The 27,360-nt window shown below is 50.7% G+C and overlaps 14 protein-coding genes across 14 annotated transcripts; 6 read left to right on the top strand and 8 right to left on the bottom strand.

Annotated features, from left to right (window-relative positions):
• Positions 1–562: 562 nt before the first annotated feature.
• Positions 563–2,570, top strand: APUU_31388A (flavin-containing monooxygenase; the record flags this gene model as incomplete). The annotated part of the gene is made up of 3 exons (XM_041702586.1): positions 563–874; positions 921–977; positions 1,035–2,570. The coding sequence occupies 3 exons, from the start codon at positions 563–565 to the stop codon at positions 2,568–2,570; spliced, it is 1,905 nt and encodes a 634-aa protein (XP_041555357.1).
• Positions 2,571–2,933: 363 nt separating this feature from the next.
• On the bottom strand, positions 2,934–4,168 carry APUU_31387S (TauD/TfdA dioxygenase family protein; the record flags this gene model as incomplete). Its single annotated transcript, XM_041702585.1, has 6 exons — positions 2,934–3,049; positions 3,109–3,184; positions 3,238–3,472; positions 3,524–3,598; positions 3,654–4,039; positions 4,091–4,168. The coding sequence occupies 6 exons, from the start codon at positions 4,166–4,168 to the stop codon at positions 2,934–2,936; spliced, it is 966 nt and encodes a 321-aa protein (XP_041555356.1).
• Positions 4,169–4,423: 255 nt separating this feature from the next.
• On the top strand, positions 4,424–6,349 carry APUU_31386A (uncharacterized protein; the record flags this gene model as incomplete). Its single annotated transcript, XM_041702583.1, has 9 exons — positions 4,424–4,608; positions 4,653–4,705; positions 4,754–4,785; positions 4,831–5,016; positions 5,065–5,385; positions 5,439–5,563; positions 5,614–5,914; positions 5,988–6,208; positions 6,256–6,349. The coding sequence occupies 9 exons, from the start codon at positions 4,424–4,426 to the stop codon at positions 6,347–6,349; spliced, it is 1,518 nt and encodes a 505-aa protein (XP_041555355.1).
• A 341-nt stretch (positions 6,350–6,690) lies between these two features.
• On the bottom strand, positions 6,691–7,605 carry APUU_31385S (uncharacterized protein; the record flags this gene model as incomplete). The annotated part of the gene is made up of 2 exons (XM_041702582.1): positions 6,691–7,372; positions 7,442–7,605. The coding sequence occupies 2 exons, from the start codon at positions 7,603–7,605 to the stop codon at positions 6,691–6,693; spliced, it is 846 nt and encodes a 281-aa protein (XP_041555354.1).
• Positions 7,606–8,040: 435 nt separating this feature from the next.
• On the bottom strand, positions 8,041–9,336 carry APUU_31384S (BTB/POZ domain-containing protein; the record flags this gene model as incomplete). The annotated part of the gene is made up of 1 exon (XM_041702581.1): positions 8,041–9,336. One exon carries the CDS (start codon positions 9,334–9,336, stop codon positions 8,041–8,043), a length of 1,296 nt encoding a protein of 431 aa, XP_041555353.1.
• A 997-nt stretch (positions 9,337–10,333) lies between these two features.
• APUU_31383S (uncharacterized protein) lies at positions 10,334–11,675 on the bottom strand (the record flags this gene model as incomplete). Its single annotated transcript, XM_041702580.1, has 4 exons — positions 10,334–10,817; positions 10,899–11,041; positions 11,098–11,421; positions 11,478–11,675. 4 exons carry the CDS (start codon positions 11,673–11,675, stop codon positions 10,334–10,336), a joined length of 1,149 nt encoding a protein of 382 aa, XP_041555352.1.
• A 1,004-nt stretch (positions 11,676–12,679) lies between these two features.
• On the top strand, positions 12,680–14,545 carry APUU_31382A (putative GABA permease; the record flags this gene model as incomplete). Its single annotated transcript, XM_041702579.1, has 6 exons — positions 12,680–12,874; positions 12,933–12,991; positions 13,051–13,164; positions 13,207–13,289; positions 13,333–13,707; positions 13,755–14,545. 6 exons carry the CDS (start codon positions 12,680–12,682, stop codon positions 14,543–14,545), a joined length of 1,617 nt encoding a protein of 538 aa, XP_041555351.1.
• Positions 14,546–14,815: 270 nt separating this feature from the next.
• Positions 14,816–15,763, bottom strand: APUU_31381S (uncharacterized protein; the record flags this gene model as incomplete). The annotated part of the gene is made up of 1 exon (XM_041702578.1): positions 14,816–15,763. The coding sequence occupies one exon, from the start codon at positions 15,761–15,763 to the stop codon at positions 14,816–14,818; it is 948 nt and encodes a 315-aa protein (XP_041555350.1).
• Positions 15,764–16,290: 527 nt separating this feature from the next.
• APUU_31380A (uncharacterized protein) lies at positions 16,291–17,064 on the top strand (the record flags this gene model as incomplete). Its single annotated transcript, XM_041702577.1, has 1 exon — positions 16,291–17,064. The coding sequence occupies one exon, from the start codon at positions 16,291–16,293 to the stop codon at positions 17,062–17,064; it is 774 nt and encodes a 257-aa protein (XP_041555349.1).
• A 231-nt stretch (positions 17,065–17,295) lies between these two features.
• APUU_31379S (uncharacterized protein) lies at positions 17,296–18,558 on the bottom strand (the record flags this gene model as incomplete). Its single annotated transcript, XM_041702576.1, has 1 exon — positions 17,296–18,558. One exon carries the CDS (start codon positions 18,556–18,558, stop codon positions 17,296–17,298), a length of 1,263 nt encoding a protein of 420 aa, XP_041555348.1.
• Positions 18,559–19,211: 653 nt separating this feature from the next.
• APUU_31378A (alpha-hydroxy acid oxidase) lies at positions 19,212–20,602 on the top strand (the record flags this gene model as incomplete). The annotated part of the gene is made up of 7 exons (XM_041702575.1): positions 19,212–19,305; positions 19,351–19,384; positions 19,435–19,772; positions 19,825–19,977; positions 20,025–20,353; positions 20,404–20,480; positions 20,527–20,602. 7 exons carry the CDS (start codon positions 19,212–19,214, stop codon positions 20,600–20,602), a joined length of 1,101 nt encoding a protein of 366 aa, XP_041555347.1.
• A 196-nt stretch (positions 20,603–20,798) lies between these two features.
• APUU_31377A (Zn(II)2Cys6 transcription factor) lies at positions 20,799–23,110 on the top strand (the record flags this gene model as incomplete). The annotated part of the gene is made up of 2 exons (XM_041702574.1): positions 20,799–21,021; positions 21,069–23,110. The coding sequence occupies 2 exons, from the start codon at positions 20,799–20,801 to the stop codon at positions 23,108–23,110; spliced, it is 2,265 nt and encodes a 754-aa protein (XP_041555346.1).
• An 87-nt stretch (positions 23,111–23,197) lies between these two features.
• On the bottom strand, positions 23,198–24,892 carry APUU_31376S (uncharacterized protein; the record flags this gene model as incomplete). Its single annotated transcript, XM_041702572.1, has 7 exons — positions 23,198–23,284; positions 23,342–23,485; positions 23,544–23,741; positions 23,793–24,007; positions 24,076–24,216; positions 24,264–24,682; positions 24,750–24,892. The coding sequence occupies 7 exons, from the start codon at positions 24,890–24,892 to the stop codon at positions 23,198–23,200; spliced, it is 1,347 nt and encodes a 448-aa protein (XP_041555345.1).
• A 465-nt stretch (positions 24,893–25,357) lies between these two features.
• Positions 25,358–26,494, bottom strand: APUU_31375S (uncharacterized protein; the record flags this gene model as incomplete). Its single annotated transcript, XM_041702571.1, has 1 exon — positions 25,358–26,494. One exon carries the CDS (start codon positions 26,492–26,494, stop codon positions 25,358–25,360), a length of 1,137 nt encoding a protein of 378 aa, XP_041555344.1.
• Positions 26,495–27,360: the final 866 nt, after the last annotated feature.

The following is a 27,360-nucleotide window of genomic DNA, read 5'->3' as shown; positions in this document are numbered from 1 at the left end:
GTGGTTGAAGATATATTGGATATACGGGTTGAGCAACGTGGAGCTGCGATGAAGAGCCCTGCAATCACGCCATGATGTCGCAAGAAGCACTCCAACACACGATCGCATCTCCAAATCCACAACACTCCAACGAGGTACTCCGACGAGATACTCCCTAACGCCGATATGGACTCTTAATTCATGAGTAAGATGGCGCCGACGTAGTCAAGACGATGACTCGTGTTCTTGACATGGAATGTATCGACACTTCTCCACCAGCGCACTGGTAATTGGAGTGTAAGCTATCTGATTATAAAATCAGACACAATTATAGCCCATTAGCCTGGATGTCGTCTTACTTGAATGTCGAATCCCACGCACACCATATCTACCCCGATGGTGCCACCCGTCGCAGCAAGATATCTCCCACCCCCAGCGTCTGAAGCTGGGATACAGATCGCAACTACAAATCGCAACCAGAAACCCAGCAGATTGTTATATACTCCGCGCAATCTCTGCTGCTGTCGGACCATTGGTTCGATCGAAATTGCTGGCTCAGGAACACAATCTACCAAGAAGCACGATGCCACCAACAGCCATCGCAACATCGCCTGGACCTGATGGTCAAGCACTACCCACCAAGGATCTAACTATTAACGGCGAAACGAAGGCGCCTGCTGTTACTGCAACAGAAATAAGCGATGGAAAAATTACTGAGACCCTCCCGCGCACAATAGACCCACCATTAATCCTAGAAAACCACCCCGTTGACGAGCGTCTCCCATTAAAGGCCATCGTAGTCGGAGCAGGAATCACAGGCATCACGGCAGGCGTGCTTCTACCGGCAAAAGTTCCAGGTCTCAGTTTGACTATCTACGAACGGCACTCTGATATCGTACGTCGTCTCCAGCCTTCGTTATGAAATGGTATTGACTGCCCAGGGCGGCGTATGGCATTCGAATCAGTATCCGGGCGTGAAATGCGACGTTCCATCCCATGTAAGTCTCTCCTATAACCCATACAACTGATACGGGATCAAGCTAAATTAAGAACAGGTCTACCAGTCCACGTTCTCGCCGTCCAAAACCTGGACAGAGAACTACTCGCGCGGGGCCGAGATCAAGTCCTACTGGAAGGCCGTGGCCACAAAGTATTCGGTGTGGAAATACATCCAAACGAACTCCCAAATCGTATCTGCAAGGTGGTCGGAATCAGACGCGAAATGGACTGTCACGGTTAAACAGACAGACCCCAGCACCGGGATAAGCAGCACCATCGAAGACGAAGCGGACTTCCTGATAACGGGGACCGGACGCTTCAGTAACCCCCGTCTGCCGAATATCCCTGGTCTGGATAATTTCCGGGGGAAAGTAATCCATACCGGGAGATGGGATCCTACCTTTGAACCAGAAGGGAAGAATCTAGCGCTCATCGGTAACGGCGCCTCAGGGCTGCAGATCTTGCCTGAGCTGCAGAAAGTCGCGAACCGTGTAGATCACTACACCCGTAATCCAACCTGGGTAGCAGGGAGTTTGGGCGGAGAGAAACTCAGCCGGACGGTTCCAATTGCGGAAGATTTGAAGGAGTCATGGGAGAATGATAGTGCAGCATACCATGCATACAGGAAGGAACTGGAAACACAGTCCTGGACACGGTTCGGACTCGTTCAAAAGGGAGGCGAGAGGAATAAAGCAGCCCGCGAGGAATTCGAGAAGCTTATGGCGATTAGATTGGGCGAGAAGAAGGATGAGCTGCTTGAGCTTGTCTTGCCTGATTTCCCGCCTACCTGTCGACGACTGACCCCGGGTCCTGGATACCTGGAGGCAGTTGCAAAGGAGAACGTGGAGTACATCCGGACCCCGATAGAGACGCTCACAGAGAGCGGAATCAAAACTGCGGACGGAAATGAACGCCATGTTGACGCCGTGATCTGTGCCACTGGCGTAGACGTCACCGACACACCGGGGTTTCCAATCTTCAACGGCACCGGCACAAATCTCCAAACACTCTGGCAAGACGGCGGCGATCCCGGATTCCCAGATACGTACTTGGGCATTGCAGCCGCCGACTTCCCGAATCTGCTCTTCATCGGGGGTCCCAATTCCGCCTCTGGGTTTGCAGGGACAGTCCCGCATACCATCGAGACGCAGGTAACGTACATTGCAAAGATCCTGCGGAAAGTATCATCGCAGCGGATCCGGACGATTGCTCCATCGCGGGCTGCGGTGGTGGACTTCAGAGCCTACTGCGAGTCCTTCTTCCCGACCACGGTTCTCGGCGAGGGATGCAGTTCTTGGTATAACAATCAGGTGAAAGGCGGACGAATTGTCGCGGTGTGGCCTGGGAGTGGTGCCCATGTGAACTACATTCGAAGGGATGTGCGCTGGGAGGACTTTGAGTATACATATCACAATTCCCAGGGAAACCGGTTTGGATATTTTGGGAATGGGTGGACGAGCAGGGATGTTGCTGCGAAGGACGGTGGTGAGGATGCAAAGGGTGTGGACTTTACATACTATCTGAAGCCCCAGGCGAGTAGTGGCGACGGTGTTGATTTACGGGGTTATCATGAGGCTTGGTGGGAAGTTTGATATTGTTTGTATAGATGTGGAATCATGTATGCTTCATGATAATACCAATAAACCCAACAAGACATCGTTACAGAGTATAAAATACCTGTATATCAGCCAAGATATGGCGCAACCAGCAGGATCAATCACCAACACCAAGTCTAGAACACCTCCCCAGCCATACGAGTCCCACCCAGTCACTCCTCGAAATAAGGCCGTTCAGCCTGCGGGGTAATCCTAACCATATGCCTCCTCGTGCTAGCCTCCTGCACGTTGAAATCGCGTAATGCCGAGCTATTATTGCAAGCAGCCTACTTTAGCATCATGCACGGGTACCCCAACTCTGCAGAAAGAAACATGCAGTACAAGCAGGGATGGAGAAGCTTACTGCTGCGTAATGCGGTTATCGTACACCAGGACCGTCCCAGGTGTCCAGTGGATGCGGATATGCCAATCCTGGCCTTTCTCGATGTGATCGTAGAGGAAGTTGAGGATTGTTTCTAGCATGCTATATTAGCAGTTTGGTTCAACTTTGGTTAGCGATGGGATGGGATAGTACGGCTTTCTTCTTCTTTCCATCCGACAATCTTCCGGGTATACAACCGATTTATGTAGAGACTCTTCTTTTTCGTCACCTGCAGTGACTAATTAGCAAAGAATCTAGAGACTTATCTGGATGAGGCAGTACCGGATGCGTGCGGACGATGGGGTGCACAGTCTCAATCGGGTCACGGATATACCGATCTCGATGGTCATGCACAGACGCCTGCGAGAATCCAGAATGCGTTGCTTGCAATCCAACCAGACGGCGGCGGAAGTCCTCTGAGAGATGCTCGTACGCAGCCGTAGTTGACAGGTATAGGGTGTCACCACCGGAGGCGGGCACTTCCAGGGGATAGAAGATGGTTGTTCCCATTCCGTTACTGCGTGGAATAATTAGACTGTGCTGTATCCGAGGGTGAGTGGATACGTACACCTCGTAACTCATATCAGAATGCCACTTGATACTGCTGACGTTGTTTGAGATCTCATTGTCGCGCGCTCCGCTCCTGCTCACGGTTAATATATGATACACCCCCGGTAGAGGGATAGTGGATAGCTCACACAAAGTCCCTATAAACCGGCAAGATCTCGGGAAAATCCTTGATATGACCACCCATCTGGTGCACATGGAGGGGACCAAAATGCGCACCAAACTCCCGCTGCCTCTCAGGCGCTATATCCGCGAAATCCTGGTCTCGAAAGAGTACGACACCGCGCTCTGCGGCGAGAAGAGCCAATTCATCTCGCTGGGCAGAGTTGAGTGAACTCAACTGGATACCATGCAGCTCTGTGCCTATGTTAGGCGTTATCTCGACGGCTGTCACTCCGTCGCTGATGAGAGCTTTGTATGACGGATCTGCGCGCAGACCGGGGTCTTCATGCTTGAATTCTTTGAGCGGTGGCTGTAGGCCTGGAGTGAAGTAAGGGAGGTAGCGAGAATATTTATACTGTAATTTATTGTTAGGTTATTTCCTGACGGTCAACTCAGTCATACTAACTTCAGTCTTGCTGTAATCAATAGACGTCTCAGCCGGACGTTGCTGGTTCTGGTTCTCTTCAATAGCGGCGGGAGCCATGGTTTCAACTTCTGGTACTTATGCTTTAGAGTAAAACCAATTCTCGATCTGGACGACAGTTATATACCGTCTCTCTGGGGTATTTCCAGCGCGAATAGCGCCTATCTTCGGGTGGCGTGCTACACCTCCAACTTTCCGTAATACGGATGGCGTGACGAATAACGATGGATATAATTATTAGGGGCTATAAATCTGCATCTGCAGTCGGGTCGGAATTTGTTCGACGGGCAAGGATTTCATCCAAACGCAAGAAGTATGGATGTTAAGCAGGCTCCTCACGTTGAGACGCCGGTTGAGGAGAGCAGCTCGGACGCGTCGATTCCGAGCGAGACACCGAAGAAACTATCATTATGGAGGCGGTTTCTCGGCTTGATTTGGGATACATTCGATGGGGATCCTGAGGAAAGGCGGTTTGTTCGCAAAGTGGATTACTTTCTATTGTAAGTCTGCGGTGGTGTTGATGTTAGGGTTACTGACCATCCAGTTCTTATGTCATGTTGGGATACTTTATCAAGTATCTGGATCAGCAGAACTACTGTACGTTGAGCTTTTTTATTTCTTCCTTACCGGGCTAATGGATAACAGCAAATGCATTTGTCAGTGGAATGCAAGAAGATGTAAGCGTTCTATACTGAATTTAAGCATGTCATTAACGCTCGCAGCTCGAAATGTACGGCAACGAGCGAAACCTACTAGTCACGTACTTCAACGTCGGTATTATCCTGGGCACGATCCCCTCGCAGCTAATCCAGCTTCAATATGTCCGACCGTCGATATGGATACCTAGTTGCGAGTTGGCCTGGTCAATCCTGGTGATGGCCATGGCCGGCGCAAAGAATTCCAAAACCGTACGCTCTAGGCCAACCATGCACAGATCCCATTCTAATTAAGCCCAGTTATATGCCCTGCGCTTCTTTGTCGGTCTGTTGGAGTCGTGCAGCTTTCCCGGATACGCTGCCTTGCTAGGGAGCTGGTACGGCCCAACGCAGCTCGCAAAACGGGTTGCATTGTTCGAGCAGTCCAGTGCAATCGCCAGCATGTTCAGCGGATATCTCCAAGCTGCACTGTATACGGGAATGAACGGGAAATCAGGGTTAAAAGGATGGCAGTGGCTGTTCATCTTCGACGCGATCATCTCCATCCCGATTGCTGTCTTGGGGTATTTTGCTATTCCCGATCATCCCAGTACAACGAAGGCATTCTGGCTGAAGAAGCAGGTAAACTCAATCCCAGTAACACTGGTTAAAGTGCTGCATGCTGATGAATTTAGGACCGAGAGTTCGGCGTGCAGAGGGAATCTAATATGGGCCGTGCTCCGTCTGCGAAATTAACGTGGAAGAAACTGCGCAAGATATACACTGGATGGCATCTATGGGCATTTATCTTCCCCTACCTGTACGTTTTCCTACACCTCAGACACCCTTTACGATGTTGACAACAAGTAGAATGGTAGCCCAGGCAGGCCAAGGCTCCGGGTTCTTCAACCTCTGGCTAAAAGACCAGGGCTATACGACAGCGCAAATAAATACAATTCCTACAGCCGGAAACGCAATCAGCGTCATTGCATCTCTAGTCTTCGGCACAATAGCAGATCGCACCGGAACGAGGAAGGAGACATGTGCTGTTGTTTGTGTCATCGTCATTGTCTCCAATATCATGCTCTCGGTGTGGGATATTCCCAGGCCAGCGCTGCTCTTTGCCTTCTTCTTGTCGTTTGTTTCTGCTGCAGCCCAGCCGCTTATTATTGTAACTCCCTCTTATCCTCCACTTCATTCTGCGTGGTTGTTGGAGAGCGCGCGCTAACGAGTAATTGATACAGGCCTGGGGCCAGGAAGTCACCCAAGATAACGCGGAGCTACGGCAGATGCTAGTTGCTACTGGGAACATCTTCACGTATACATTCATGGCGTGGGTCCCGCTCGTGGCGTTTCCGACGTATGATGCGCCGCATTATAAGTACGGCTACCAGATTCTGATTATGTTTGGGGGTCTTGCCATCGTTGGGGTTTATCTTTTTGGGTGGTTGGCTGAGTGGGATAGGTATGTTCCTGGGGACGATAAGTTTGGATCTCGCTGATGTTTGATAGGAAAAAACGGGCTGCTCGGGCTGCTACCGGACAGGGCGAACCAGCAAGAGAAGGTGAAGTTGAAGACGCAGTGGACACTCGACAGTCGGTATGATACAGTCATTAGACCCGAGATTATAGATGGTCCCTTATGTAAGGAAGGACAGAAGTAGGGCATACTGGGAGTGGCACTTCTGTTATCTAGGGTTATACTAGAAATACTAGGAAGTATTAGCTTTCCCGTAAATTACGTGACACGAGTACCGGAGCTGGTTCGGACAGTATTGAATTGTTAAATAATGTGTGGTTTTGTACGTTGAATTCGGATTGAAGTGTAATATCGATGGCTATAAGGGACAGGGTTGGTTATGATACACCATTCAATATAGCAACTATGGTAACCAAGAGATGGATACAGGCAGGGTAAAACGTGAAACAACTCATAAGCATCCGTCTCTATCCCAGTGAACCCCCTGCCAGGACGTGCTCTACTTTCGCATTGATGACTCCCTTCGCGAAAGTATGCCCCTGCCAGTCACATATTCTATCGAGATCCTTTAGACAGAATCGGTCAACCCTGCCGTCTTCCTTGCCATTTTCGGCAATGTCAAAATCAGTAATCATCCCGAAGCACGCGAAAGAAAGTTTGGACTCCCACTCAGCTGCATTGGAAGACCTCGAGCTGTCCATATCCAGGTGCTTGAATCTATCAGCCCAGAGGCGGAGCATGTCACGGTGTTTTATGAACTGGAACGCCACCTCCATCAGTACCATGTCACCCGGTTTGCCCACTTTATCTTCCTTTGTCAGGTATATAATAAGCCCACTTAGAGGCTCCACGATGCGGTTAAACTCGGTAAAGGTCGTCGGAACGTCGACATAGAGGCGGCTCAGAACACGGTCCCTTTCTGAAGAATCTATGCCAGTCTCTGCCTCCTGGAAGTATAAGCCTGACAGGCGCTTATACTGGATGTGAAGTGGGATGACGAATCTCATCATTAGAGCTTGGTTCGAGCTAGGCGGGTCCGCTTGTATGGATCGGACAATCTCAAAGTCCTTCAGAAACCACTGCAAGTTGTGGTCTTCAGGCCTGGCTGGTGGGTTGGCTGTGTTGGCTGCCGAATCCTCTGCCTCATTTCTACCGGCTGGCACCTTTACTAATGATCGTACGAGATGCAAGACGCGCCTTGCAATGGGATAGCCTTACACAATGTTCTGCCTCAATATATGATCCAGCTTTTGGACGCTCATGGCATCCTCTGCGCATAACTGCTCGGCACGTTGGAGGTCTCCGGTATCGATCGAATATTGCAGAATATTGCTCACGATCTGCCCCCTGGTAGTCTCTGTAGATGCGTCTTGGCTTGACATGGTAGTGGTTGCTGATTATGAAGACTGCAGGAGTGAAGGTAAAGTAAGGGATATCCTCACAATATTGTAGGCAGCGCGCCTCATATTTATACCTCACAAATACTCAAACACGGAATCAAGATTTCTTTCAGTCTGATTCATTAAATAATAATGACCCTTGTTTGGACAAAGACATGTTCTCGCTTATCAACCAAGAATTGCCATTTCCTCATTCCCTCAGTGTTGTTTCAGCCCTTTGCAGATATTCTATCACATTGATTTGCTCTTTATCAACCTCGCCATTGTACAGAAGTGGCCGCGAAACATATTTCTTCCTAAGGAGATTTTAATAGAAGTATTTACTAGCTTACAATCACCCATTTAAATTCAATTCCTCTATATAGATTTCACATTAGCACAATCACAGCATTGTACAAGTCAAATTGATGGCTGTGTTCACAGCTCCTCCTCCTCCTCTTCCTCGACCTGATCCAACAAGAGTCCGACTTTCTCCTTCAACAGGTCGATCTGGAGGTAGTCGGCCGCCTCCCAGAGTTGAGAGAGGAATTCCTGCTTGTTATCGCATTCGACGTCTACGTACTCCCCACAGTACATGAAATTAAGAACGGACGTCATAACAGCCGGATGGATATGATATCCAAAATCCACGGCTCCATTGTCAGCCCAGGCATGCCTTGATAGTCCGGCAAAGTACTTGGACCAATAGCAAAGAATATCCTTATGGGCAACAACCGGCTCTCCATCCGTCTTGATAAGTATTGAGTCCGGGGGCATATTGTGGTCGATGGCCCTCAGATTCTTGAACATGGAAGCCCTAATTTTAGGAGGCATACCCATCTCCAAAAACTTAAAGCACTGCTCCCTCGAAAGCAACAGCGCCCATTCTTCCTGCAGCGCCCGCCGGATCGCCATTACATCCTCGCAGTCCGGCGTCGCCACATACACCACATGGACCAACTTGAAGAACAACCCCAGCAGAATCCGCTGCCCATGTATCCTGGTCTTGCTCGGCCAGAACGTGAATGCAAACCCCACAACTTCCAAACGCTGCTCGTCAATTGTGGGATGTCTCCCCAGCTCCGCTGACCCCCAGATACTCCTCGGATCACCCTTCTCCATGGTCATGAGATGCGCAACAATCATCTCCACCGTATCGAGACAATCTTCGCGGGCTGCGGAGCAAATCGCCGATTCCAGGTCTTTTGGCTTGATGTCCTCGTTGTTTAGGATATGCTGAACCAGCGCCATGTCCCCATATGCAGCTGCATGACGCAGGAGCATGGTTAGGGTGCTGGAGCGGAATTCCTCTCTCCATTCCTCGGGCGCAGCCTTGCCAGGCCTCCATCCGTAAAAGGGATTCTTGAAATGATAGAGGATGTGCTGTGAAATATCCTGATACCCCTTGACCAGCGCCACAGCGAACGAGGCCTCGATTGCACACTGGTACGCCCATACCAGCAATGTTTGTGCCTTTTTATGGACCTTGCGGTCGTAGGGATTGCGTTTTGCATGGTACTCTGCAGCTTTGATGATGGCCGGCCAGAGGAGGCGAAATATCTCGATTGAGCCCTGTGATGCCGCCTCTACTAAGCAGCTCATCAGCCTTATGGCGACAACGTAGGGGTCATCATCGGTCTCTTGCGTATCAGTTTCAGTAGTGGCGGCCTTGAGAAGCTCGTCCACGGACCGAGGGTTCTCAGCTATCCTTTGGAAAAGGTGGTGTGCTCGCATGGTGTTTTGATTCACTGTTGTGTAGATTGCCGATATGTGAACTGAACTGTGATAAGAAAATCAGAATGTAGGATATCCTTCGAGCCTGAAGGCCGGCATGTGCTGTGGCCATGAATATATATTCTTATTAAACATTCGAATGACAGTCATTTGTGTAAAAGCCATCTTTGTTACGGGTCATCGATCTAACTGGTTCTTGAAGCTGATGCACAAGAGTCGACTTCATTATCGAACCAACCCGATCTTTTAATAAAGGGCATTAGTGACTAAAGTATTAGAATATGGAACAGCAGCCTTCCTTGTTATTCCTACTACCAATTAATTATCGAACTCACAAATCATTTTTCCAGACCATTAGATATCTTCGTAACAAGACTGCCAGTCGCCCCAGAGTATTAATTCCCACCCTACTCAGAAACAGCCCTCTGGACTAAAATTGCAGTACACCTGCAGGTCACTGTGGGTCATTAGCATAGCTATAAGTATTACGTCGGGAATAACGTTATGCAGGCCATATGTATACAACCACTTCGATTCATTATACCCCGGCAGTCTTGCCGATTATATCTCAGGAAATCCAGCCCATGCATCCCACGTTCCGGTGGTCGCCGAAGAATACCGACACTGACTCGTGAATCGTAAACTCTGTGTCTTTCACAAATCACGTCCTGGCGAATGCGCCAGGAGAAGTCGATCAGCATGCAAGGGTCTGCTCGGTGCTCACCGTCAGACTCGATCCGGCTGTGCCGCGCAGATCATGACGAACCGTTTAATGGCAGAACGTGTAACCCTTGCTTTGGGCAGGTAGTCATAATAATAGAAGGCGAAATGGCGATTTTGCTGTGGAAGGTCGTGCTGTGGTAACCGCCCCTGTTAGTGAATATATATCGCAACAGCACAAAACAACAGCACAAAACATTACAGCTAAGGGCACTGTCTAAAAGATAAATATTAAATAAATTAATCTACCACTCAAACAAATTAAGTACTGAAATAATTAATACCGTAACTGCTCATAAAACGGCCTCCCAGGCGCCCCCGCCCTCCTATCATCCAACTCAATCGCCTCATCCTGCACACTCCACTGCACAGACCTCAATATCTGCAACCCTCCAGACCCTCCAGCAGAAGACCCAGGATCCCGCGGGGAATCCTTAACAAGCCTCGCCCGATCCCCAACCCCCAACGCACCCGCACTCGCACTCCCATAACTATAGCTGCGACTCTTGGTATTCGACGAGTCCGTGCTAACCGGTTCTTTCGATTTGGTCGACTTTGCGGACCCGCCCGTGTACGAGATCCCGTCTTGGTCTTCGTAGACGGCGATGATGAATTTCAGCGAGGATGTGATTAGGCAGACGATGCTGAGGGAGAGGTAGATTTCTGTTGATGTGGTGGTGTACGCGCCGAGTAGGATTGGGGTTGAGGAGGTGAGTTGGGATTTTGTGTAGTGGAGGCGGAGGACGGAGAGGGGGACTAGTCTGATTTCCAGTGTTAGATTAGGTTAAAGTAGAAATGTTTAGAGATTAGAGTAGAGGGTGTGAAGGTGGCTAGGGACGTACACGATGCGACAGCCCAGAGCGAGGAAGACCATGATTTGCTTGCGGAGGGGGATGCGGACGTTGTGGATGGCCCAGCCGGAGTAGGCGAACAGCAGGACTTCGGTTGTGATGTCGAGGCCGGTGATTGCTTGCCAGCGGGGGTACTGTAGTTGTTAGATGGTGATATTTAATAAAGGTCTGTGGATGGTATGTTCCGTACCAGACTACTGCATTGCTCGGTGATGTCGCGCCATGGGCGACTGCTGCATCGGATCGCGACGAGGAAGATGGACATGAGCGTCCAGATAACGGCCGCTGTAAGGACAGTCCGGATGATGCGGCGCTGGAGCTGGGAGAAGAGGGCTTCGTAGAACAGACACGTTGCTATCTTGGACAGGCCGAGGGCGACGACGAAGAGGATATCGGCGGCATAGCCGGTTTTGAGCATTGATTCCCTGCCGTCAAGAGTAGCAGGGCCTGCTCGAGTTCCCCAGCCATGGTGAACCTGGCGCAGAACGACAGAAAGCTGGGATAACGATATGATCTATCCAAAGCTAATATCAGCCACCAAGCGAAGAAAACAGCCCTGGGACAGCTTACCACGAGGAAAGCGAACACGAAGTCATCTAGTTGCACGAGGCGCTTGCGATGCAGGGTGAATAGCCGCGCTGACACCGAGAACAGGATAAGGACTAGATAGAATGAGGTAATCACCACAATTAATCCGCTGTGGTTGTTCTCGTTGTCCGTAGAGAGCGGGGCCCTAATTCCCGGGGGGTATGTCGAGGAAGACGACATGAGAGCGAGCTAAGCGGCCAAGAGACATGTATGGCCGGGGACCGTGCAGGTTATAATGGGTCAGCATCAGCTGGAAGAGCCAGGAGCCTGACTGGACTCGTGCTTTGGCGTATTATCCTTTGCTTTTTGCACCGTGCTCCATGCCGGGAGGGAGCAGGGAGACAGACACACCGACATGGCGACGGGCGTGATGGCATGGCAGGACAGATAAGCTCGACTCGCAAATGATGTGCCCCGAGCGAAGGGGCAAACGAAGCGAGCAAACTGCAAATCCGCAAAAGGACCGACTGCAGTCGCCTGTCGCACATTCCTGGCCCCCCGCAGAAGACGCAACGATTGCAGAAGGCTGGCCGGCACGCGTGGAAGCAGCCAGTGGGACGCTGCTGATGGTCGTACAGAGCAAGGGTGGACTCGGCACTGCAGTGAGAAATGATCATCCCTTGCCTGACTCTGGAACAAACATGGAATCAGTAAATGCCGTTGAGTTTGAGACTGGCAGTGTTGATGTTGACACTCGAGCCCTAACTCCAGAACCACCACTCAAACTACTCAAACTAACTACTACTTGAACAAAGCACGAGCAGTCCTCGATGCCCAGACCACTATCCCAGTCAAGCTAATGCATTAAACACCGGCGTGGAACGTAAGCCACTTGGCGACGATCCGCAGCGCCCAGCAGCCAATACGAGTCAGTGAACGCAGCCAGCTCGTTCGGCGAACAGGACTAAATTAAAGTCAAATTCACCAGTTCGGGCGCATCTCCCACTCGTGCCAATCTCGCCTGCTGCGAAACAAAGAAATCGGGTGTTTATTGCGGAGCATTAACTCCCATAACACGCTGCCATGCCCTCCTGCCCTGCCCCTTGCGTCGAAATCTCTGCTTCTGCCTGAGTCTGACACGCGACGAACTCGTGAACTTCCCCTCCCTTCCAATTATTTCTTTTCTCTCTCCCCTGGCCATTGCTGTGCAGTGTTCGGACGATATCTGATCGAGGGGTACCGCTATGGATCGCCATCAACTTCGGACGACAACCACAGACGGCATGCAGGCCAACAACAAAGCACCATCGCTGGGGGAGATTGGTATTGAGTCGTGCCCTCCAAGCGACGAAGGCGATGGCGCTGCCCGTGTTAACCCACCAGGAACGGTCCTCGACGACAGCGACATGCACCGCATGGGAAAGGTCCAGGAGCTCAAGGTGGGTGTCCCCGATGTGCCTGTGCTGCGCCGATTCGAACCCTCACAGTTTTGAATAGCGAAATCTGCGACCCGTGGCGGCTCTGAGTTTTGCGTCCGTCCTGCAGGCGACGTGGGAGTTTGTTTTGATGTGTGTTATCAATCCCCTTGTCATGGCGTCGCTAACGATGTGATAAGATCGAACACGGAAGGGCTGGAGAATGGTGGACTGGCGGGGATGTGCTGGTCCATGATCTGGACATTCGTTGGCTTTGGCTTTATCATTGCCTCGCTGTCTGAGATGGCTTCCATGTAGGTGATCGCACTGTTGGTTGGGCTGTACTGATTCATTAGGGCACCGACGTCTGGAGGGCAGTACCACTGGGTGTCCGAGTTCTCGTCTCCGCGATATCAGAAGTTCCTCAGTTACATCACAGGTAATATCGCTCCAATATAATGCGTACCCTGCTAACGTACCAGGCTGGATGTCCGTACTCGCCTGGCAGGCCGGCGCAGCATCAGGCTCGTTCCTCACAGGCACCATCATCCAGGGCCTCATCACGATCCGCAATCCCGACTACGCCCCCGAGAACTGGCACGGCACTCTGTTCGTCTTCGCCATGATCTTCATCATCTACGTCTTCAACGTGTACGCCGCCGACGCGATGCCCGTCCTGAACAACCTCCTCATGATCTTCCACATGCTGTCCTGGTGCGTCATCCTCATCGTGCTCTGGGCCATGGCTCCCCATCGCAGCGCCAAAGCCGTCTTCACCGAGTGGACAAACCAGGGAGGCTGGCCCATGGGCGTCAGTGTCATGATCGGGCAGATCTCCGCCATCTACGGCTCCCTAAGTACGCCCCCCTATCCAAAACCCAATACCAGGTACTGATACACGTAGGCTCCGACGCAACAGCACACATGTCCGAAGAAGTCAGCAACGCCAGCCGCAACGTCCCGCTCGCCATCTCGTGGGGCTACTTCACCAACGGCATCATGGCCATAATCCTACTCATCGCATACCTCTTCTCCATCCCCTCCGTCGACGACGCCATAAACGACCCAACCGGCTTCCCCTTCCTCTACGTCTTCCGCAACGCCGTCTCAACCCCCGGCGTCAACGGCCTCACAGCTATAATCCTCATCCCCGTCATCTTCAGCAACATCTTCTTCAACGCCTCAACCTCGCGTCAGACATTCGCTTTCGCGCGAGATAGAGGGCTGCCCTTTGCGCGGTGGATAGCGCACGTGCACCCGCGTCGCAAGATTCCTGTTAACGCCATCGCTCTATCGTGTGTCATCTCGTGTCTGCTGTCCCTTATAAACATTGGCTCGGAAACCGCCTTCAACGCAATCATATCGCTGAACGTTGCAGCGCTAATGTACACCTACATCATCTCCATCTCGTGCGTCGCGTACCGCAAAATCTGGCACCCGGAGACGCTTCCCCCCTGCCGCTGGGATATGGGCTCGTGGGGTCTACCCGTGAATATTATAGCGTTGGTGTACTCGTGCTTTGCGCTGTTCTGGGCGCTGTGGCCTGGGAGTAGGCATGTCACGGCGGAGAACTTTAATTGGAGTGTTGTGATCTTTGGGGGCGTTTTCTTGATTAGTTTAGGGATGTATGTGGTGAAGGGGAGGAGGGAGTATACGGGGCCCGTGGTGATTGTGCAGGGGGCGAGGGAGGATTGAATAGTAAGCACGAGGGAGTATACGGGGTGGTGTATGTGTACATGATTCTTACCGATTAAAATTGGATTTTTGGACTTGGCCCTTCGCGTCAGAAGCCAGCGAACCAACATCTGTTCCAGCTGTCATATCGTCCCATTTAATTAGACGAGACGAGATGTCTCTGCCCAGAACGACAATGCGCCGTAAATGATGGCCTGAATACCGGTTCCGTAGGCATGAATCGTGAACACAATCACACCAGGTACGTGGGAGGCACGTTCGGAGACCCCATTAGAAGGCGACATACGAGTCGACTGTCAAGTGATTAAGAGCTTTATCAGCTTCCAGCTCCTGGAGATACTGATCGCCACCCATCCATGCGGCCACCTGGTACCACCAGCTGTCCTTTCCAAAGCGCATCGCGGTCGTAAACTCCCAGTATTCGGGATACCAGCCTCCTGACTCCCAGTCAAGAAATCCAGCTAGATGCCCGTCATCACCGACAAGGATGTTATGGGCTTTGAAATCGCCGTGGGTGAACTTTGTAGTATAAGAGCGCTGTCGCAGGCGGTTGGCAATCTCAAGTGTTTTCTGAAATTCGGCCTTGGATTGAAACGCATGGTCTAACATCGAGTAGAAAAGATGGTCATAGAGCTCTTCATGGTTACTACAAGGACCCATGACATGATCAGGAACGCGGGAACTACGCAGCTCAGTCCCAATCGGAGAACAGATAAGGTCTTGACGAGGCGGAGTCCACAGACGCATAGCCTCGACGCACGCTTTCAGCTCATACAGCCACGGCTCCTCAACGTCAACTTCCAACGGATCATCGGAATTCACCAGCGTGATCCCAGGAAGCCTGGTCATCAAGATAGAGATTTTTCTGAAATCACCGGGGTGCTTGCCGCAGCTCAAAACCCTGGGGGCCGGGATGCCGGCCGCTCGCGCCATTTGCATCGCGGCGACTTCGCCTAGGCTCGTCCGGTTTGTCCATTTCAGCACAAGACCAAAGGGTAACTGGAAAATGTGCGGATCGAACTCAATGCCGAAGCAGGAGCAGTACAGTCGGGAAAAGTGGGCCAGGGCCTTGTGGATGAATCCCCAGAATCGTCGGGTCGTCTTGCCTGTTATTCGGGGCACGCGCGGGGTGTTTTGTGACGGAGAAGCGGTTGATGGGGCTGGCCAGGTATACTGGGGCCGGAGAATGGCCGGTAGAAAGGAAGTTCCCACTGGCATGTCGATATCACGGTTGTAATTGGGAAATTCTGCAATCTGGCGATTGAGACAGTCAACACGGACAGTCGATGTTCCGGTCTCCGATGTGTCTGAAGATCAGCTCTGATTGGCTGGCACACCCCCTTATACAAATGGTATAAACCCGGGTATTGTGCCTGTTCACAGGTTGCAATCACATTTCAGAAACGGGATACGGGAAGTGTGATGTAGATAACTGAGCCCTAGTTATTACCTTTTATTGAGATCCCTTTATCTCCAAGCCTGGAAACTCTTTATGCCCTTAGTATTCTATTCAAACACTCAATGTAGCATGACAAAGGAGGTCTGTATATTGATATAAACAAGCGTTATCAGTCCTTCACAAAGCAGTCATGTATGCATTTTTGTCCTGTAGGAAGGTGAATAAGACAATGAATTTAGCATCAGAGCTTCTCTGACGTGGTATTTAATGCCCTCCCAGCGCTGCCTTTATCTCTAGCTCAGACTCCTATATCTCATTCTCTTAATTACGATCCAATACAGCCATTATGCCTTTCTACAGTATCGCCAAGTCGACTCGCAATCCATGGGAGTATTATGTGATAACCACGCCGGACCGCAAAACCGCCGACCTTTTCTATCGCTACCTACAGGAAAGGCCAATCGACATTAACCAGCATCCCAAAGTCTCCAAGCTCTGCCGGACTTCTACGCAAATGTGGAAGCTCCGGATGCCCTCCGACAGCAACCTGCAACATGTTGTCGCAGAGCTTAGCAATCCATGGCATAAACGATTCGGAGACCTGGTGGGCAGTGTTATTATAGAGAAGCACTCCACCATAGAAGCAAAAGAAACTGCAGGCGTCCCGGTGATACCACATATCGACACAGCCGACAGTCCTGTCATCGTGAGCGGGGGCGAATACCTGATCCGCAACAAGTTCGACCACAGTCAGTACTGGGGCATGAGCAACGTTTCCGAACGGTCAACCCAGAGACACGTGGAAAGACCCCACGCAACAGCCTTCTGCATTGAGCTCGCTAACAAGTATCTCAAGATTAAAGGGGAACCACTGCTCATCGACTCCGACGAGGTCTTCATCTCGGCGAGACATGACGGAGTGATCTACCCCATCTATTACAACCAGGACGGCAAGCTTTGTACCAATGTGACACCGGGTTCGTCTGGGGCTTTCAAGTTCGGACACTTCCAGCAGGGGAATTATATGGCTCACGACTTCCACAGCGGCGAGAGTGTTAATATCTTTTACTACCCGGAATACTCGGGTCCAGCTCGCGAGGCGTGGGAGCTTGTTTTGTGAAGAGGCTGGTTTATATTGTGCATCAATAAAACGTCTTTCATTTGTGAGGAACAACGCATCGTTTAGAGTATATCGATATATCATCTGCTTAATGTTTAATACCCCGTAACAATGAATAGTACACCAATCCAGCTTGAACGACGAGTATAAATGCAGTCTCGTTGGACGAGTATAAACAATCATACCAATAAATAGTAGTAACAGCGTATACACCCACCCGAAAGTTAATGGTCAAACTTTCGCAGGCCCTGCCCGCAAGATGTCCGGGGTATATTGATGCCGCCGCTCATCACCGGGCGTATACAACGGCGGAGCATCTTCCACGGATTGCAGAGTTTCAAACGCGAGGTCCTTCTTTTCAGGTCTCTTGTAAACGGCCACAACATCAAACAACAGGTCAGAAAAGTTTAGCTCGCTCGTCTTTCCCGCGCAGTCGAATACAATCTTCACGCCCAGCCGATATTGTCTGCTGATGTTGAACGTGCTAAAAGATACATCGGTGTGTTTGAATAAGAGAGGTCCGAATAGTTCACCCACGTCTACCACCCCAGTCACCGGAATATGTAGGCCAGTCTTGGATAAGATGTCGATTCGGTCGTTTATATCTGCCGACATCGCGCCTATTAAAGACGGTGAAGCTCGCGCGGCTGTTTGACTGTTTACCGTGAGGGACATTGATTTCATCACAATATCCGGGGGAGCGGTGATGGATGAACTCTCTATATGAGGAGTGATCTCTAACAAACACTGCAGAGGCGAACCCTGGAGCACGCGCGTAGGATAGGAGAACGAGGCCGTGAAGCTGAATCGTGGTAGTTGACTGGGAAACACCCAGCTGTGGAGTTTTTCTTGCATGATCAAGGTGCGACCTCTATTTTCCGGGAGTAAAAGCATGGAGCTGATATTGAAGATCTGCTCTTTCTGCTGTCTGTATATCTCGGAATATCCGCTATCATGGCCGTCAGATAGAGCGCAGTCGGGGATGAATTTCAGTCGCAGTTCCTCTACAAATAATACAGCGTTGGTCGGTATGATACCTCCCTGTGGTTTCGAAATCCTTGCTTGCAGGAGATATTCAATTCCACATTTCACCTTTCTCGATTCATCCCCGGTCTCTATCGCAAATGTCGGCGGCAGCGGATGACCCGCATCACTGCGGAATGGACGGCTTTGCGTCCACTTCGATGAGCCCTGCACTGCTGATGGAAAGATGAATTCGAACGGCCATTCGTATGTACCAGGGCTCAGAGCTTCGCCGTTCAGATGAAGTAGAATCTTCTCCTTTTCGAAAAGTACGCATTTGCTGCGGTAGTTTGCTGCTGGCGCTCCGGCTCCTTTGACCTTTTGGACTTTGGCTTTGGAGACTCCGGTGAAGTTTACCCTGATATCTTGAATGTTGATCACAGTGGACGACTCGAATAGAACACGCCCGCGGATTGCCTCATTGCCAAAGTAGCACGGACGGGGATCGTCGAGTTGTATTGTGAGTGGCATGACTATATTCAAAGGATCACGGGCAGTGAGTATAGAAGGCGGTCGAGGGATTGTCTTGGGAATAGAAAGATATTTAACTAAATTTCAGTCCATCCGTTGATCCATTTATAGATCAGCCAAAAAAGGGTTCACCCGTGGAGACTGGACTGTGTCCCAACTCGCGCATTCTACACGAATACGCCAGAATTACCGCCTTTGGTAATGGGTGTACCCAGTCCTGAGTGGACCGGCGTGGATCACCTCGTGCGAGAATGCTGGAAATTCGCAGATCACGAGCGAGTTATTTTTATCAGTGGCTCTTGGTCTAATTGGCTAGTTCCAGACACTACGCAGCACCAACAGCGGACATGCATAGAATAGTAGTAACGGAACTGGTTGCCACTGCCGGAGTCTCCTCCCTCTTGGGGAACGGGGGTTCCTTCCTGGCTCTTATCGTGGTCGGTCTACGTCTACTATGGTTTCTGTACTTACAATAGACATGGAAAGGTGCATTCTATTGCAATAAATCATGCATAGTCAACTAACAAATCAAGTAGGCCTCCCCGACTGGGAAATACTGTCCTTCACGGGTAAAGTCCATGATTGCTGGTATAAAACCCCGCACTCTCAAAGATAATGCTTTCACCAACGTATAACTAATTACCTTTGAAACCATGGCTCATCGTGGAGACGCACTGGGCAAGGATGTTTGCTGCATCGATGATTTGAAAAGGCTGGGCAGCCAGCGACTGTCTCCGACTGTGCGAGGTATGTACCTAACCATGACACTTGATGAGAATCTAACTTGGATAGACTACTACAATGAAGGTGCCATGGACTTGATCACGTACTACACCATATTCCACAAGGGATGGAAAATTATTGACTCGAGTTTAGACTACGAGACAACGAAGCCGCCTTCGATCGCTACAAAATCCGCCCTCGTATCCTCGTCAACGTGGAAGACATCTCAACGGAGACAGATATCCTGGACACCAAAGTATCACTCCCATTTGGCTTCAGTCCGGCAGCGTCGCACAAGCTCGCACACCCAGATGGAGAACTAGCGACATCCCGCGCAGCAGCGAAATTCGGTACATGCATGGGTCTGTCGTCGTATTCAACGTACTCACTAGAAGACGTGATACTCGAGGGCCAGGGTAATCCCTATGCTATTCAAATGTGTGTCCTGCGCGACCGGTCGCTTACACTGCAACTACTGGAACGGGCTGAAAGTATGTCCCGAGACCCTGTCATTGCAAAGTTTGTTGCTAATGTCTGGTAAAGAGGCGGGCTATAAGGCATTATTCCTGTCAGTCGATGTACCTGTTCTCGGCCACCGACTCAACGAGTATCGGAATGATTTCCGTATACCCCCCGACATGGCGTATCCTAATATCCTCAGCAACGGGGCCGACAGGTCATCTCGCACTGACTATGGTTAGTTTTCTTCAATGAGCAGTCATTTCTGTTTTAACGCTTGGTAGATCCGAGTCTCGACTGGGAGTCTGCCCTCCCCTGGCTGCGCAACCAAACATCCATGAAGATATGGCTTAAAGGGGTAATGTCGCCGGAAGACGTAGGCCTTGCAATCCGCCACGGGGCCGATGGTATCATCATCTCCAATCATGGGGGACGGCAGTTGGACGGTGTCCCATCTACATTGGATGCACTCAGGGCATGCGCTCCTGCAGCGAAGGGCAGAATACCCATTGCCTTAGATGGTGGCATCCGGCGCGGATCTGATATTTTCAAGGCACTAGCTCTAGGAGCAGATTACTGTTTCTTGGGACGGATTCCTGTCTGGGGGCTTGCCGTAGGTTTGACCTGTTGTTCATCGTTGAAGTTATATTGACTAGAGTATAGTATGACGGGCAAAAGGGCGTTGAGCTCGCCGTCAAAATCCTCCAGATGGAGCTGAGAACTACCATGGCCCTAGCTGGGTGAGTAATGTATGGATATCAACAGATTTCAGCTAATAATATACAGGTGTCGAACCATCGCCGAGATCAAGAAGAGTTACTTGTCGGTGTTGCGGCCGGATGGGGAGTTAGCCAAACTGTAGATATAGTAGGAGACATAAATCAACAGCATTCACAAAACAAGAACATATAAACCCATAAATAAAGTAAGACGATATGATTACCATTCATGGAGATGGAACTTCCCAATAAGGCCAAGTGGATACAAGTATCGCACACCCCGCTCTCCACAGTCTCGTCTTCTTCCTCTTCTCCCATCCATGCATTTCAAACTCAACCATGCCAGCCACCCGGTCGCACTTCCTAGGCAGCTGCCATACCTGCAGACGGCGCCATGTCCGTTGCGACCGCGAACGGCCTTCATGCTCCAAATGTCGAAGCCTCGGGGTTCCCTGCGAAGGCTTCTCCGACGACGTCCGCTGGGTTTCCTGCAATGACCAGAACAACACCAACACCTCTGCAGAGACTGACCGTAAGGGAATGCGCCGATATTTATACTCAGGTAAGTTGTCATATTTCTTTTCCCGGGATCGGTGTTGACCGTGCTAGAAAAATCACGACTGTCGATGAGCGCAGGACTCGGCCACGACCTGATATCAGGATCCGTAGATGCTACCCTAGCTGAAATCGACCAGAAGTCGCAGACCATAAATAACGACACTGGCGGGATGGCCGTGGGCCCCTTCTCTGTGCTCAGCTTCCACCGGGACTCCGACCAAGCTGGCCCTCGAGTCGAGCCTGAGGGGGACTCTACACCAGTGCCTGAATTAGTGACAGGGGTAACAGCACCAGCTATTGGGGCAGGGCCAATTACTCCCTTAACCGACCCAGTGGGCTACATGGACGACTTCCTGCACTGGTCCGACATTCTTGGGCTCCAGCTCGACAATGCGGACTTTTCAACGTGGCCGGAGACGACGACCCTGGACGAGCTGGACTCGGCGGTCCAGGATTTTCATATTCCGTCGGTTGGAGAAAGTAGACAGGCTGATGATTCTATCGTGATTCCCTCATATGAGCCGATGTTGAGTGATCCGGGCCATTTGATATGGACTCCCACTTCCCACCCAACAGGACAGGATAGTTCGCCACCAGCAGATATTCTTGCAGACGCTCCATTCCTTCTGAAACACCTGCAAACAAAGGTCGCCCCTTTAATGGTGGCAATGCCCCTGGGGAAAAAGTCGCCGTGGACGATGCTCAACATCCCTGCGGCCGTCGTTACACTGGGAGACTTGACATTCATGAGTGCAGATAATATCACCCATGCGCGATTGGCGAATCTGTATAGTCTGCTTGCATGTTCAGCTATTCATCTTACTCTACAGCCATCACCAGATACGGACCGCCCCGTCGAGCATTGGCAGCGCGTCACAAACCAGGCCTTTGCGCAGACAAAGGAGCAAATGCAACTCACATTGAAGAATGAGCTGGAACCACCGAAGAAGGCAAAATATAAAGACCAGTTAATGGCGCTTTGTGCATTGACTGAATTTGCGGTATTCTCCAAATACCCACCCATGTCACCGGTTGTTAATGATGTCCAGATTATATCCGGCCAGCAAGACCACGCTCGCTGTCTGTTATTGGATTCAGAGCGTCTCGTCCGCCTGCGAGGTCTGGTTAAACGGAAAATATCGCAAAAGGCCCGTCTGCTTCACCATGTTTATACATGGCACCGCATCGTCGGCGAAAGCACATACGTTCTACACGACTACACCCCATCCAGAGCCTTCCTCGACGCCCTCCAAACAAACTTCCAAACACCTCGAGAAGAATCCATCAGACATGCCGATGAACCCAGTCCCCGCCTAGACAACTTCCTGCGTCTAGAAACAAGCCCCTCAGACCGCGATCTTAACATCGATGAACAGAAAGACCAAGAAACAAGCCTGCAGGATATCCACCTGCAGGACTCTCGCGACTACCCAGAAACACTATACAAGCAGATATACGGCATCCCAGAGACATGGCTCAGTCTGCTCTCACAAACAACACGTCTCGCCAACGTGATGGAAACATTCCGACATGCTCAGAAATCTGCCGATAACCTCAGTTTCGGCGCGTACGACGCACTCCACCGTCGCAGCGTGAGATTAGAGTACATGATCTGCTCACTCGCCTCTCGATACATTGATTCTGATATCACTACCTCAAACGAGAATTCAAATCCAGCCCAGCACATCTTCCGCGCCCTGAACGCCGCCTTGCTTATATTCTTCTACCGCCGCATCCGCGACGTCCACCCCCTCCTCCTCCAGCAGCACATCGACACTGTCATTTCCGGTCTCGACGCATTCCGGCTCTCGTCTAGAACGGATGACGGCCAGGACCAACCACTCAGTCTCGGCTCGATCTGGCCTGCTTTTATCGCAGGTTGCGAGGCCATTGACTCCAAACGGCGCAATGCGGTGCTCTCCTGGTTTGACCGTGCTTATGCATCTTGTGGCCTGACGCCTATTGCCACCGCGAGGGGGATTATGGTTCGTCTTTGGGACAGGCAGGATAGATGCCTTGGGAATAGGGGGGAGAGGGTGGAGAGTTGGATTGAGATTGTTAGAGAAGAAGGGATTTGGCCGATTTTGTGTTGACTACAGTATGTAGGTATCAACTAGTACAGTACAAATAACTTAGACAACGCTATCTATCGGTCGATATATTGCTGGAAAGGTAAGGTCTTAATCTGCATTATTTGCGCACGAAAAACTCTCGCTGCTAGGGTCGTCGTGGATCGCTTTTCCTGATGTATAAAGCCCTAGTCCGCACTGCAAGATATCAATATTAGCAGAAATCCCAACATCTTGTATAATAATCAGACATACCAAAATAACCCCAACAAAAAGCGAAAGCAGATTCACCCCCGTCAAGAACACCTTCCGATAAGACCCAGCCCAGTCCCCAAAATTCATCCACAGCCAGAAAATCCCAGGCAGGCCGAACGAGAACCAGCTAGCGAACAGCGATACCTATATATGTCAGAATGATACACTCCGCCCATTCAATTCTTACCTGGGGAGGACTCACGATTAAACTAAGCAGATTATCAAACACCGGAATCGCAGACGCAATAATCCAAGCCGCGACCCAGACACCAAAGGCAATGCCAATCCACGAACCAACAGCAACGATATCGCGCTTATGCATCCTGTTTGTCCCTGCGAACACCCGGATGTAGATCTGTTTGCAGGCGATGTGGCCCATAATCACTCCGGCGATTATAATCTAGATTCTTGGTGAGAATGATCTGGTATGTTCTGGGGTGGTGTGACTTACAGTGGGAAGTGCAATTCCATACGATATGCGGGATATGAGCGGCCCTGCCGCGCCTAGGGCTGGAGAAGGGACGTCTGCACCGGCGTAGCAGTAGATGACAACTGCGGCGACGACGTAAATTGTCATATCGACGCTTTGGAGGAGGAAGAGGGACTTGGGGAAATCGCGCGGCTCGCGGAGTTCGGAGATTATGGTGAAGAAGGTATTGTGGCTCGCTATTTCTTGTTATCCTTGAACTTGGAATGTGGTGTATAGTGGTAATACAGAGTAGATGACGACGTACAAAATGAAAAGACGATATTTGATGCTGCTGTGAAGCCGGAGACGAGGGTTGGGTCTGTTGCGGCCTGGATGGAGGCTGGTGGGTTTCGGATCCCGACTGCGATCATTGTTATGAAGACGGCGCCAATGATACTGGTGAATGCTAGCTATGTTAGCAGTGTAATGAGGCCAAAGATACTTGATACATACAAACAAACGACAGCCAGGACATTCTCTCCAGTGTCCGGGGTATGGCCAGCAGAAACGAAACCACCAGCCCGACAACCCCAAATACAATGGAGCAGGTAGCATGCTTTGTAATTGTATTCATAGCCACCGTGAACGTCAACAAATGACTCGCCATGATAAACACCAGGTACATCATGTTGCTCCAGAAAAGGAGCTCCCGGCCGAACCGGCCCATAAGAAGCTCACCTGCATCGGCAGCACTCGAGACATGAGGGTACTTCCACTTTAACTGCCCGATCACGTAGCCAGTATATGTCGCTAATGCTCCGAGTCCGAGTAATATGGCAAGAGCTGGACCTAGCCCTAGCTGTGCTACTGCGGCGGGGAGGGCGAGGACTCCTAGGGAGATGGTCTCGGCCACCATGAGGATGGCGCATTGCCTGAGATGTCAGTACCAGGGTATGCTTTAGGGAATGTTACTGATAGGACTCGGTAATGACGACATACCACCACGTTAAGACCTTGTACCGGACGTCTGCGTGTTCCTCATTCCCGAAAGCGTCTTGTGGATAGGGATCGACTTGTCCTTTTTGGGATTCCTGGTGGCAGTCTTGGTTTTCTGTCATATTCTTTTCGTGAATTCCATTCATCTCTGAGATCAATTGCATTGGTAATTAATCAAGATAATGGTACTTCTAGGAGGGCAGGTTGGTATCGAGTGATGGCGGATGGCCGTAAGCTTGGTAGGACAAGCATATATAAATTAGCCGGGGGTCCTTTCCCTCTCTTCTTGATATATCAGGCTAGGGATACGGAATATACAGATACACGGCAGTGGCAACGGTAATGATATCGGCTATCTAGATAGGTACGGCTTCCCCGATGTCAAGGGTATCAATATCCGAATGGGACCACATTCCCCAGTTGACCCCAGTCTCCAGTCTCCATACGCCGATAAGTCTGGAGTAGCTGGGGTAAACGGAAGACTTGCTATTTTCGGGAATTGGCGGAACCAGCTTCCTCATATATTGAGGCCGGAACGGGCCCACCTTCCTGGAGACTCTGGATGCCTGCGCATATGGCCATTATTATAACAGACATTATATAAGAAACAGTCATGGTTTGTGTTCACCCCACAATGTAACAGCAGCGACGGAAGCGCGTGTATCTGGGTGGTCTGGCCCTAATTGGGCTGTCATTAGTTCGACGCACTCAGCCATCAACGACAATGCCTGTTCATTCTTGCCCAGTGCTTTCCATGTATGAGCAAGGTTGTTCATACTCAGTAGAGTGGAAGGATGCTGTACGCCCAGCGTTTGCTTCCGGGTTTCCAGTACCTGAGTCTCTAATTCCTCTGCGTCCTTGTAGCGTTCCTGCGCCGAGTATATGGACGCGAGATTCGCAACAGCATTTATTGTAGAAGGATGACCGGGCCCCAATTCCTTTTTACGACTTTCCATGACATTCCCCTCCAGCGACTCGGCCTCTTCATATCTTCCCTGCTGCAGCCGAGTAGTCGCCAGGTTCGATATATTAAGCAAGGTCGCAGGGTGCTCTGGCCCAAGCGTGCGCTGCATCGTTTCCGTTACCGATTCCTCCATCTTCACGCCCTCCTCTAACCGCCCCTGCGCTCGGTACGTCGAGGCTAGATTGCTCAGAACCGTGAGCGTATTCAAGTCATCAGGCCCAAGAGCCCTCTTGCATATCTCTGCAACTTGAACCTGCAACTTCTCAGCCTCGTCCAGCCGCCCTTGCTCTAAATATGTCGTCGCCAGATCCCCCATTGCAGTGAATGTATTCGGATGATCCGTCCCAAACGCCTTCTCACTCGTCGCGACAATCTCCCTCTGCAGACTCTCCGCCTCTCCCCATCGTCCTAGACTCAGATACGTCGACGCAAGCTGGCCCATGCATGTCAGTGTATCAGGGTGTTCGTCGCCGAGCACCCTTTTCCTTTTCTCCACCACCGTCTGCCGGATTTTCGCTGCGTCGTCCCATTTGCCCTGGTCTTCGTATATGCACCCGAGACTGGCCATTATGGTGAGGCTCTCCTCGCTCTCTGGGCCGAGTTCGTCGGAACATTGTTCCAGACCTGTGATGTGCTGCGCTTCCCATTCTTGGTATTGCTGTGGGGTTGGATTTATGGGCATTTCGTCATTCATATTGGTGGGATCGGGGGTTTGGGTTTCGTGTATAGCATCTGGTGGTGAACTCGTAGGCGTTTTCTTTCTTGAGCTTGCGCAGCACAGCATTTTCGTCTCTGTTCTGTAACTGACTGAAAAGAAAAATAACAAGGTTGGAGTAGCTACTGACAGGTGTTGCAGGCTTTAAAAGGGCAGCAGCTCGTGTCAGGAAGATCGATCTTAACGAGTCCCGTTGCAGTAAAGGCAGATGTAGTTCGTTATTTGAATACGAGGGACGAGCATTGAAGCCCCCACGAGATCCACCGACATTGCGATTTTTATTTTCAGGGACGGCTGATCCACTTGGAGCCCGTCAATGGAAAGTCCCAGTGGGAATTACACGACTCGCCTCTATGATTTGGCATCTTGATTATTGAATCAGAGTCAAGAGACCACTCAGCAAATTCTGGCCGAAGGTATGCTTCATCAATTGCAACTGGCGATTTCACGAATGACCGTACCTTCCATCCTTACATTTAGACCTGCTTCTCTTGTCGACGCCCTCAAACTTTATCCACGTATCAACTTTAGGATGCGATAATACTTTGCTACCCCCGGGCCGGGTCCCGGCGAGGCCTAAATGGGAGCTACCCTTTCTGTTCATTGCTAATAGCAGGATGTCAACAGCTTTGGTGATTAAAAAGCAGAAGTAGTAGAGGGATAAAAAGAGATTTAGCTTTTTAAGAAGTTAGCGGCTGCCTACTACCAACCTCAAACACCATGGCTGATAAAGCAACCTATCATAACTATTACGCGGTGTCTAACAGGATCTGGATTTGGGCAAAGAACCTATCAAAGTGTCCAAATCTAACATCAACACTGCTTTACAGCGTACTAGGAGACTATGCCTAAAAGTGGAAAGCTCACCACAGAATGGGAGGAGGTTCGCGGGTCCTCTCTTTATCACAACAACAATATGGCCTCAAAGGTCGAAG

Source organism: Aspergillus puulaauensis, chromosome 3 (assembly GCF_016861865.1).
Source record: "Aspergillus puulaauensis MK2 DNA, chromosome 3, nearly complete sequence".
Lineage (NCBI taxonomy): Eukaryota > Fungi > Ascomycota > Eurotiomycetes > Eurotiales > Aspergillaceae > Aspergillus > Aspergillus puulaauensis.
The sequence above is the reverse complement of the archived record's forward strand: the minus strand, read 5'-3'. Positions and strand labels throughout refer to the sequence as shown.